Source organism: Taeniopygia guttata, chromosome 2 (genome assembly GCF_048771995.1).
Source record: "Taeniopygia guttata chromosome 2, bTaeGut7.mat, whole genome shotgun sequence".
NCBI lineage: Eukaryota > Metazoa > Chordata > Aves > Passeriformes > Estrildidae > Taeniopygia > Taeniopygia guttata.
In genome coordinates this window covers 147,203,562-147,216,002 of record NC_133026.1, presented here as the reverse complement: position 1 = coordinate 147,216,002, position 12,441 = coordinate 147,203,562, and the positions used below count along the sequence as shown (strand labels likewise).

The window sequence follows — 12,441 nt, the reverse complement described above, 5'->3', positions numbered from 1 at the left end:
ACTGACTGAATTATTATTCCCAATTTTTATTTATAGATTTGTTGATTTTTTCTAGGGTGGTACTTGGAACTTTTCATCATTTCATCTCAGTGATCTTCATAAATTCCACTCATTTATTCGGTTTGTGAACACTGACATATTTTCCAATACATTAAAATTATGAATGTTTTTGTATTTCATCATCAAAGTAGCCAATCAGAATTTTGAAATTATTATCTATCAGACAGAACCTTGAGTCATCTCATTTGCTTGACAGCAAATCACTGATAACTCTTATTGAGATTCACTTTTCTGTGTCTATTCCATTTTTGATGACTTTATCTTGATCATAAATATGAATCATCAGCTACGAGAGTATTACATCCTGTGGAATTTCTGTGCATCAGTAAAGGTTTCTTTAAATTTCTATGCTGCTTCTTATTGTTTGCAAAAATAACTTTTATTTAATACCATAAATAACTGCTTATAATTAGTTTTAATATTAAAATTCCACAGTAATAATCAAGCAGAAAGCTTAAAATAAGAATAAGGTAACTGCTGTAAATAAAATGTGCAATTAACGCAGATTTATTTTTAATTAGTATAATTCTTACTTATGAACATTTGCTATTTTTTTATGATTATGTGTATTCTCCCACCTGAATTTATTTGCAAAGGACATATGTATTGAAAATAATTTCTTTTAGGATGCAAGATGTGGAGTGCTGTAGGGAGAAAAAACGTGAGTAACTTCCAGATAGAAGCCATTTTTTAAAACTATTGTCTTTTTAAGCAGTAGGTTTTAGGTAACAGACTGTGTTCTAATTGTGAGTACCCAGCTACACATGAGACAATCCAGGGAGTGTAAAAGATCAAAATTTTCCCTGGGGAAATAACTGGTTCATTTGACTGTCATTTAGGTTTTTGGTTCGAAACAGTTTATATCATATTCAATCTGTTGCTACAGAAACGTGAAATAAGGGTGTCAACTGTGAAAAATTAGGTTTTTAGGTTTGTTTTGTTTTGTTTTTTAAACAGCATCTGGTGATTGTGTGTTTGTTAGCTCTGAGGCCCCACTGGGGCTGATTTGATTGTGCAGATGAAAATGTCTTGAACTGTTAAATATGAACTGTTGTGCTGGAAGCTGGAAGTCAATGTTGGAATCCTGGCTGATGCCTGTGTTGTTAATAACAAGGATTTAACTTTAGGAAATGAGGCCTGGGTCAGCAATGTGGCTCCAGCAGAAGAGCAGGTTTGTGATGGCAGTGAGACCTCAGCAAAATATGTGGAGATTTGGTTAAGTAGATGAATTCTGCAAGGTCAGACTTAACCTTGCCAGTCTGTACTTGTGTTTATCTGGGCAGTCTTTTTCAATGAATTTTAAATCCTGGATCTTATACTTGTGTCTTTTATCAGCTTTGACTTTGAGCTAAGAATAAAAGGGAATCTTGGCAACCCCTGTTCAACTCCTTTGCTTTCATTGACTTCTAAAGGCTTTGTCTTAGGCAAACTCTGGAGTAAGCTTTTCTCTCTTGTTCCTTTTATGTTTTCTTATTGCATATTTTGGTCACTTTTCATCTCCAAGGTAATGAGTTTGTTGCAATTTTCAGTTTCATATTTGTCCTATAATGAACAATTTTATGTAATTGCCTGATAATAAAGTCAGGAGACAGAGATCAGTGAGATGGAATTCCATGATCCAGCTCCGTCTGTAGGTCCATGTGAACATATAATTCCTTTATGTGTTCATTCCTTTATGTTTTAACAAGTTCATTTTTTTGGTTGCATCTCAGTCTCACCTTTCCTTCCTTTGCCTCCAGGCTCCTTTCTGCTGCTTCATTCAATGATCTTATTAGACAAATTCAATTTATTTCATGAGTCAAATAATCTGTGCATGGCCTAACCACTTAAATGCTACATTTTTCTTTCACATGGAATTGTGAAAGTTGAAATTTCTCATCAGTTCTACAAACCATGGCCATGTATCTAAGATAAACTAATACATCAATTTTTTTGACAAATAAACAAATAAGATCCTGAACCTCCAGATTAATACACAAGAACACTCACTGAGCTATTTCTTGTCTATAGAATTCATTTTGCCTCTAGATGACAATAAGCAGTGGGCTAAAAATGAGCTTGGTGCTTGTGATGGAATAAGGAAATTTATTTATCTGAAAATTTGGGCTGTGAGAACTTAAACTGCTTTTGGGTTATTACACAATTGTCTCTGTTAATCAGTTTGTGGGTTTTTCTGGTGAGTTTCTTTTTTTGTTGTTTGTTGGTTTGTGGGGTTTTTGTTTTTATTTTGGTTTTTTGCCACTTTTAGTTTGCTTGTTTGTTTGTTTCTGTTAGTGTTTTTTTTATTATGGCTTTTTTTGTGGGTTTTTTTAGGGTTTTTTTGGTGTGGGGTTTTTTTTTGGTGTTTTTTTTTTGTTTGTGGTTTTTTTGGGTTTTTTTTCTGGGTGGCGGTTGGTTTTGGCTACGGTGTTGTGGTGGTTTTTTTTGGTTTTTTTTTTTTTTGGTTTTTTTTGGGTTTTTTTTTTTTTTTTTACATTTTTAGCTTTTGCAAAGAGCCATTAAGTTAGATTTCTAACTTTTTTTCCTGAAATGTGTGACCAGAAAACCACAAATAATATCAGAGAATGGGCCAGGCTGGAAGAGACCAAAGTGGGGTCACTTGCTCCAACCTCCCTGCTCCAGCAGGGCCACCCCAGAGCACAGGCTCAGGATTGTGTCCAGACAACACTGGAATATCTCCAGTAAGGGAGACCCCACACCTTCTCTGGACAATCTGTTCAGTGCTTGGTCACTGCACAGGAAATAAATTATTCCTGATGTCCAGGTGGAACTTCCTGAGCATCAGTTCCTGCCTTTCCTCTTGTCCCTTTGCTGGGCACACCGAGCAGAGCCTGACCCTGCTCTGAGCCCCCCCTGCAGACACTGACAGACAGGGATGAGGTCCCCTCTCAGTTTTCTCTTTTTAAGGTTGAACATCCCCAGCTCCCTCATCCTTTCCCTTTTGCTCCATGCTCCATCCTTTCATTTTGTTGGCCCTGCTCCAGGAGCTCCACATCTCTGCTGTCCTGAGGAGCCCTGAGTGGACACAGCAGCCCAGATGTGCCTCACTGTCTCCTGTGGTTTTATGTTCCAGGAGGAATATTCTACCTCTGAATACATGGATCTGCTTTGATAGCATTTACCAACAATAAAGAAGGGAGAATCACCTGTTTTATAGTTACTTTATAGTGTTAGTTGAGACATTAAGCTTTCCATGAAGCTGTAAACAGTGAAAATTTGTGATATTCCAGGCAGCACTGTGAGTCTGTTGTGAGTAAATTACATAAAAGTTTGTTTAATGTTACAGTTAATGGCAGCCACTCTGTTTTAAAGCATCTTTTAAATACTGCCTTTTTATTAGTGTTTTCTCTCATTTACAGTCTTTAGATTAAAGATGTGATAACAGAATTATTTATCTGCTGTATCTGTGAAGTAATTCAAATTATTCTCTACCCTCTAGTGTGTTTTATGGAAATTATTTTAGTTGTGCTGGTGTTCTGAGTCTCATTTTTCAGCAGCAGCACTATTCTAAGGTGATATTCTGCTGTTTTCATTTTTCCAAATAGATGATTTCTTTAATGATGTTTACAGCTTTCAGACTCTTTGGGCTTTGTGAATTCTTTATTTGTGGTCTCTTTAGGAGGAAAAAAGAAAAGTGCTATTTGTGACATTTTTCAGGGTATAATGAGAATATTTTAAAAAATTGTGGCAAGAATCCTGTACGTGGTATTGATTTTCCTCTTCTGTCATCTCTGAGTTCTTGAGTCTCAATCACTGTTATATTTGCTTTTGTTCTGAGCTTTCAAGACTTTTCTTTAAATCTCCTGGAGACCCTGCAAGATTATGTCCTGTGGTAGAAATTAGTGATCTGCAGCGCTTGTTAATTTTCTTTTAACTCACACAGGTGAATATCTACTTCAGCAGTCAGATGATGTGTGTCCCTCTCCAGAGTTTACAGAAAAGGGACTGATCACATTTAGAAGCCGTTGATAAAAGCTCAGATATTTTTTGATATATTTTTGAGAACCAGGGCTCCAGTACTTTTGGAGCAGTTGGTGGAAATCTTGATGAATCTCACTAGGAGCTTATTCCTTAATTATGGTGGGACAGATGCCTGGATACAAGATGGTGCTGACATCTGCATCCAAGCCCTGTGAATTCAGTGCCTTTCTGCAGTCAGGGAATCAAAATAAAGAAATCCAGTGCTCTTCCTGTTACAAATAAAACTTATCTAGATTGACTCATCACACGAAATTATTACTAATTTGTTTAAATGGATAATACTGGCTTTGCATGACATTGGATATTGTCTATGCTTTTATTTTAGCACTTGTATAACCTGTTTTGAAGCCTTTTCAAAAGAGATTCTTCTGTCCACAAGAGTTTATTTCAGTGCTCTGCTGTCCTTAATAGTCAGAACAATTTCCTAATTTGTTCTCTTTCAATCTGGGCCTGTTTCTGAGCTCATGCAGGGTAGAAAGGGAGGCTTGCAGGTTCTGTGCCTGTGGTTCTGGTCTGATGTTTGCCCTTGGTAATGACACTGTCACTGTCCAACATCTCTGCACCCGCATGGAAATGGCACCAAGTCAGCAGTCAGGACTATCCTGACAGACATTTGTTCCGTTTTCTGTTTCCCTGTTAAATTTTGTTCTGTTTTCTATTGCCCTATCAAATTTTAACCTCTTTGTTTTCAGATTGTTCCTAATTTATCATTTTGAATTTTCATCCCACACCACATACTTAAAGGTTTTGCATTTTTTGCTGCTCCCAGACTTTTTTACCCTTGTGTTTTATTATGGTTCAAGTATATTTTACCTTTGCTTTAACAGTCCTCAGTGGAATTAAATTTTTATTTTCAGAAGATATCAACTGCTGTACTTTTACTGACGGTCAATTTATGGATTAATAAACCATATTAATGAATCTGTAGATTGCAGTTTTGATTTGCAATAATAAAAGTTGTGCGTCTCACATGCCTTTTTCCTCTCTGAAACAAAATTTTCCTTAACTCCAATTTACCCTTCCTTGAAGCGTGAAGGGGAAGCAAGTGTGGAAGGGGTTCTGAATCAGCTGGTCCTGGAGCATCTGCAGTTGGCTCCTCTCCAGTGGGGTGAGTGGTGTGAAAATGGATTGATGATCTTTTTTAGAGAATCTACTGGCTTGTAATTTTCAGCAGCATGAGAATGATAATGTTTTAATTTACTGACAATCTGTGATAGCAGAGAATTTGGTAGAAATTTTATTTTCCTTTAGCTGTTTTACTTAGCTGAAGATAAATGTAGAATTGATATCTGTTTTATTTTAAGTACCATTGTTCATTGGTAGTAAATATGAAACCTGACTGTGCACTTTTTCCTGTAATTTTCAGTCCTAGTTGTCTTCCCCTTATTCTTACAGTGTGTTTTTAAAGTAATTTCTCTGATTTTTTTTCATATGAATGGTAATGTCCTTGTGATGTATTTCTTATTATGGCCCAGACAATTGCATTACTAGCTTTTGAGGTGCAGAAAATGTTTTTACTCCTGGACCAGGGAAGAATTACTTGCCTTAATTTTCCATTTAGAATGATGTTCCCACAATAAAAATCTAAATTAATTTCATTTTGAAGAGTCATAATAATGTAACTTCTCTCTGAGGTTCTCAACAAAGCTTGTTCAGAGGCTTTGGAACATGGGATGTTTCCTTCCCAACACTTCCATGTGAGTTACAAGTTCAGATAAAGTCCCCAGGTCATCAGCAAATTGTTGCCAAAGCTTTTGCTTTTAAATCAAATTAAACTCTCTGCTCTATTTAACTCTGTTTTAATACTTTGATGACCTAATGGGGAGCAAATTTAAGGTACAATGGTCCATCACTATTGCCCGTGTTAATTATTAACATTGAAATTACCCCAGACTCCATTATTTGTGTACTCTTTTAATTGTTTGGTCTTTTTCAAGCATCTTGACCACCCTTAACTCATATGTTAAAACCTGTGAGCGCTTTGTTTACAAATGAGAAGATTAAAAATGGTTTAAAGTAGTTTGTTCTAAGTATGTCCAACTTTAGCCATAATCAACTACCCCTGAAATCAAGCTTACCTGGCCTCAGTTCTTCAGAGAATTCAAAGATTTGGCAGCATTTTTTGGTATGATTGAAGGGTTTTGGCCATGACTCACCAGTAAAACCAGTGGTTTGTGTCAGGTGTGTGTTGTGAGCTCAGTGGTCCCTTCTTGGCTCTGCAGAGTGGCTTTGACCATCAGCAGGTTTGTAACCTGGGCTGTGTGGTGGAAAACCTTCCTTTGGCACTTCTGCATAAGACATCACTTCTGCATAAGGATGAAAAACTTGTTTTTCTTCTTTCCCTGTACCCTTGGTTTGCTCCTTTAAATTCTCTTTATGCCAAATTCCACTGTTTTCTTAGGAAAAGAGGCTTTTTGAACCATAGAATTGTGCCTGGCATTCCTGCCAGAATAGTGATCTGTGATGCACTGGTTGAAAAACATGAACATAGCACTGATTTACAATAAAATCTCCTGTGGAGTTACTTGTTTCTCACGCTGCTGATTAATTCAGTTAAAGATTCCCAGTTACTTGAGTTTTCAGCCAAAACTCTGTGATATTCTCTGCTTCGTAGCTGCAAAATCTTTTGAAGCAGTCTGTTGACTGATGCTGTTGTACATTTTAATTTTCTACACTGAGCAAAGCAGGGAAAGGGAGATCCTATGGGATATTGAATGCTTGGTTTGTCACCACTTACATATGGTATTTCCTAGTAGAAAGTTCAGTTTTGCAGAAGTCTACTTAACATTTTTTGTTTCATTTTTCCAAGTCCTAAATTGCTAATGAATATTATCTGTTTTGTATAACACACAAAGTATGTTCATGTGGAAGCTGTAGTTTACTGCAGAGATTATTGAAAAGGACAATTTGGTTAAATGCATAATTGCATTGAAAACAAAAGCAAAATTTGAAAATTAAAGACAATGGAGACATTTTAGCTTCTTTTAGTTCACCATAATTTTGAATATTCATCAGTTAAATCTTTGGTAGTGCTGTAGCCAGGAAACCCTACCTGCAGGTCCTGCAGTCCTTCCAGACTGCACCATGGCAAAACAGAAATGATTTTTTATTTAATAATGTGTGGGATGCAGGAGGAATTAAGAGATTGTTATTATTGTTTGGTAGGTGGGAGTCATAAGGAGCTGTTAAAGTGTTTGGACAGCCAGGGGATGGCATGTACAGTGCCTTGTACATGCACTTAGACAATGTGACACATTATCTTTTGGACTTAAATTCTCTTTCAGTGCCAGAATGTATTTCCTATTCAATTCTTAAAGGCATAGAAACATGTTAAGAGTTTAAAATACTATAATATTGTAGTATCAGCTGGTTTTTTTTTCTTTTAATAATTACACTGCTTGTTATTATTACTGGCTTTGCTTTGAGTTTTGTTTTTCCATATGTTAACAATAACTTGTGTTTTACTATGAACTCTTTACTACTGGCCATCATTGTAACAGAGACTTTGCATAAACTGGCAAAAAATTTGGCTTCGTTTTATGTAAAAAAATTGATTCTATGATTATTCAAGGATTTTGCTATACTGATGGTCACACTGAAGGGTTTGCTTTATTATAAGTGCTCACAGTGAAACATGAATGAATATTTAACATGGTTTTGATTAAAAAAATGACTGGCTCTTATTCAAATCTGTAGAAGCTGTACTCCAACATTCCTTTTAAAATTGGCATATTTAATTCATATAAGAGTTAATATTACATCTCGAGAATTACGAAAGCATATTGAAACAATTTTTCATGTAAATTTGACAATCCTGTCCTTTTTTCATTAAATACAAGGCAAAGAGTAGAATCAAAAGTTAGTGACATTGAAATTTTAGTCTGAGGATAAGAAGTTACCTTTGAAATTTGTCATAGAGAAGGGAAAAAAGTGATCTGTAGTGAAGAGTTTGTTTTGATTTCATATGATTTAATGACTGGGGAAAGGAAAAGTATTTAAGACATGAGGAATCATAAAAAAGAAAATACTTCAAAGGCTGCAGTGAGAGTTCTTAATGTGTTGTTAGAATTGATTTTAAGATTTAGGACATCTCTGTAAAATGAAGTTGTCTGTGAGGCAGGTGAGTAAATCATACATAACTGAAAAGCAGCATCTTGCTCAACACCAGCAGGTTCAATGTTCTCTAAAATTTATGACATATTTTCTTTTTGCAGCTGGGCAACAAACCAAATGTAGGCATAGATGTGGTTTTGAGGTGAATACATTAATATCATCAAATCAAGGAAACAGAGTATAATGAGGAGAACTAAACCTCCTCAAAGGCGTGTGCCATGCTGGGGTTGGAAATGATCTGATGGAGTCATCTGTAGCTGCTGCCTGTGCAGGAATTTTTCAATCTTTATTTGATTTATTCCACTGACTTTGCAAGCAAGCAAAGTCCCAGGACAGAACACTTCTCAGTTTTGATGGTGCTCTTCTGATTTCCATAGCAAAATTATCTTTGGTATGAATGTGTGCTCAAGATTTTACTGAACTTGAAGTAGAGTTTGAACTTGAACTGAGGTTGAAAGTGGTTCCTGATTGACCCTGGAACAGGCTGGGCTTGGGACTGTCCTGCATTCAGGGAGAAGTTCCTCTGAAACAAGAGTCTTCTAACACTTTGAATGCTGTAAACAATTTCACAACAGAAACTTACCTTGAATTCTCCTACATAAACCAAAATAAACTTAACTTCCTTCACTGCTTGCAAGCACCAGGTATAGAAATATTTTCCTGATGACCCTCATGTGTATAAGAGGGAAGATTTATAGGAGCAAATTGGTTTAGGAACTTAGAATGTAGACACTGAAAAGTGCTAGAGGTTTTAATATATCAAGCAAATGCTTTTCTTTCTCCATAGCAACTAACTGAAAAACTGAAAATCAATGATCATACATGAACTCTAATATTGTTAACAGTAGTTTTCCAAGAAACATGCATTTGTCAAGCTTCACCATGGAAAAAGTCCAGAAATAGATTTTGCTTCCATTCACCCATTTCATTCATTAATTTCATTTATTCTTCCCTTTTTCTTAAAAAAAAAAAAAAAAAAGTGAATTTCAGTACAGTATTAATGTTTAAGTGCACTTGGATGCCTTTTCACAATGCAGTGCATTTTATTTCCTAGTATGTGATTACAGGAGAACTAAAATAACTGATGCTGGGTGCTGCTCAGGTCATAAATAAGAAAAGGGATGGGCAGTAGACAAAGTCTTGATTATTTACTTATTGGTAGAAAATGCTACACCTTGTTGTGGGCCCACAATAAATTCTGTGCCTACCTGCAGCATGTAAGAATATTGTACTTAGAGAAACCTAAAAAACTCAGAAGTGAAGGTGGTGTTAAATTGTTCCTTAGAGGTAGTTGGAATCAATAAAAGATGTTGATTCAAAAGTCTTTTGAAATGTTTTATGAACATATGGTTCATGACAGCTTGTTTGGAAGTTCAGTCTGGTTAAGTTTCACAAAGCATCTTATGGAAGCATTACTTTAAAAATAAATTATCTTAATAATTAACTGTATGTCTTAGCACCAAATCATAATCAGTTTTCACAGCTTTATGTTTTGCGGATATTAACATTAATTACTGAAGCTGCTCACCAATTTTATTTTGTAGTTTCCAGCCTGACCTTAGACAATAATTAAATCTTTCCATAATTCATGTGATTAAGGGATTTCAGCAGTGTGAGATCACTGCATCCCAAATACACAGGAAAAAATTTTGTGTTGTCCACCAGTGAGTAAATGATGCACCTCTAAGCTGTGTTTTGGATGTCCCCTGGACAATCTTGTCCACACGGGCTTAGTTAAAATGAGCCAGATCTCTGCACACATGACCATTATTTAGAGTTTGGTTTTAGACAGGGCAGTCCTACAATGTTCCTGCTCCATATTTGAAATTCCAAGGCTGTCTTGGATATGTTTTTAAAGACTGAACTTATTGGGGAACTGTAAGGAAGTGGTTTTACTTTCTCTTTTAATAAACAAACCCCTCCTAGGCCCTAGACATGATAATTTATATTATACAGATACGGGCTTGGAAATGCAAACTAATCAGCAGGGTATATAAGGGCTTGCCCTTGAGAAAAATGGTGAAAATTATTGTGTTTGTTCACCAAACTAAAATAATCTGCAATTATTTCTATTTTAGCATTACAATAGTCTGGCCACTGTCATCATTGGAAAGATGAAACCAAGAGCATTAGCCAGGAAATCTCAAGAGTAATTTGTCTGTAAGATAGAAAATCACAGTCTGATTCACAGGACAACCAACAATCTGGTGATAAATGGATTTTGCAAGGTAACCGACCTTTCTCATCCATTTAGAAAAAAATTCAGGTTTTTCATTTTTATTTTTAAGATCCAAGAGAGGTGGGAACACTTTCATATCTTAGCAGCTTGTGTGCAGGCTGTTTTGGAGGATATTTTGGCAATGTCAAGCAAGCAACATGCTTTAGTTCCTGGGAAGTGTTGAGGGACTGGGGTAGTACTCAGAAAAAATGGACTAACTTGATGAAACTGGGGCATCTGGCATAGGAATAATGGTCTCTCATGTCAAAACACCCTATTGTGTGATGTGTTTTGAAGCAGCTGTTGTTTCTAATTCCTACCCAAGCCTTGGTTACTCAAAACTGAAAAGAAAAACTCATACAGAAAAGGTTTCAGATACAACCAGATCAGTAGAGATTTCAAAGGAAAGATGCTAAGAATAAAGAGAGCACCCTGAAGTGAAAATAAATCAACAAAACCTCTTAGGGACTGGCCTGAGAGAGGTTGTGTGAGTGTCAGTGGTTGCTTCATATCAGATTTGTGACGGGACTGGCAGCTGGAGCTTCAGGTCCACCACTTCTAATAAAGCAATGAGAAGACTGGGAAGAAAAATGGGATAATAATTACTGATGGAGAAGTCTGAGTACTGGTCTAGGATCATCCACAGATATTCTGGGCAACCTGTTCCACTGTCTCACCACCCTCATTGTAAAAAACTATTTCCCTAAGTGCAATCTAAACCTGCCATCTTCAGTTTAAAACCCTTTCCCCTCATCCTGTCACTGCAGGTCTTGGTCAAAAGTCTCTCTCTGTATTTCTACAATATTTCAGTAATCTCAAAGACCATGTGCCATAAATGAAATGGATGAAATGTTCCGAGACAAGTTACACAGAAATCTGCTACATGTTCAGCTGTCTGAAGTGATTGGAAATTATTTAATTGGGTGTTACTCTGAGGTACCAGAGTAATTCAGGTGTGAGGAAATATGTATGTGACATTTGTCCAAACCTCTAATGAAACTTCTTAGCAGAAGAGCTCAAATCAAACCAGAACAAGAAAATGTAAAGTTTCAGAGGTGATCTAGGAATGAAGACTATTAGCAGGTTTATACTACAAAGATATTACACTGAATAAAATTTGATCAATTTTCCAAAGTTGAGAAAATCTGGCGAGTAAATTATGTTCACTACTTAGAAAATCTACAGTCTGCTTGCTTTGAGCTGCAGTATCTCTGAGATGCAGTTTTTTAATTAGCAAAATCAAAAGTTGACTGTTCTCCAGGAATCCATCAGAAGACCAGGAGAGCAGAAAAATTGCTGAAGTAGGGCAACTTTTGGCATGGGAGCACAGATGGTTTTCAGCACAATGTTAAGGGTTTTAGAATAAATTTCCAGTAGAAATACTGGTGGAGAGGAAAGTACCAAAACCTGGTGCTTAATCAGATACAAAAAAAAGAAAAAGAAATAGGACATTGTGGAAGAAGAAAAACTAACTCATTCAAGCTTGATCAGGCCTAATGTGCCTAATAATTTTTTTTTTTGTGTTGAGTGAATATGTTCAATATTTAATTTAGAAAACCATTATATTTTTAAAGGAAAAAAAAAAAGAGCAGCCATGCCTTATTTACTTCTGTATAGGAGTATTCCTTATGACATTTCAGTTAAGCCATAACAGGTGATTGAGAAACACCATAATGATGATAAATTGTCATGCAGTTATGCAAGGTACTTCATTTTCTGGGTATTGTTAGAAGAAAATTGAATAATAGATTAAATGAACATCCAAATTAAAAAATGAAAAGCTACTGTAATAATTATGACAATGGGTTACATGTTCAAAAAGAACTATGTGAAGATAATTGTAAGGAAGAAGATTGAAAAGACAAAAAAGCTGTCTTGTAAGGTAGTTGGTGAAAAAGTATCAGTGAATCTGCAGGGAAATAGATTTCTATTACTTTGATGAATATAGAAAATACCATTTGAATAAAAATTTAGAAAAAAAAAAGTTTCAGCTTGTGGACAACTTAAAAAAATGGAAATTAGATCAGAAGATGTATGTATTAACAAGAAAAGCAAGAAAAATGTTTTGA

General features: G+C 35.7%; 1 protein-coding gene across 14 annotated transcripts in view; it reads left to right on the top strand.

Annotated features, from left to right (window-relative positions):
• Positions 1 to 12,441, top strand: part of TRAPPC9 (trafficking protein particle complex subunit 9) — a 440,655-nt gene that overhangs the window by 205,405 nt on the left and 222,809 nt on the right. For all 14 annotated transcript variants that reach the window (XM_072925042.1, XM_072925047.1, XM_072925045.1 and 11 more), the window contains one exon: positions 5,059 to 5,149. In XM_072925042.1, coding sequence (XP_072781143.1) covers positions 5,059 to 5,149 — 91 coding nt within the window. The remainder of the gene's footprint in view (positions 1 to 5,058; positions 5,150 to 12,441) is intronic.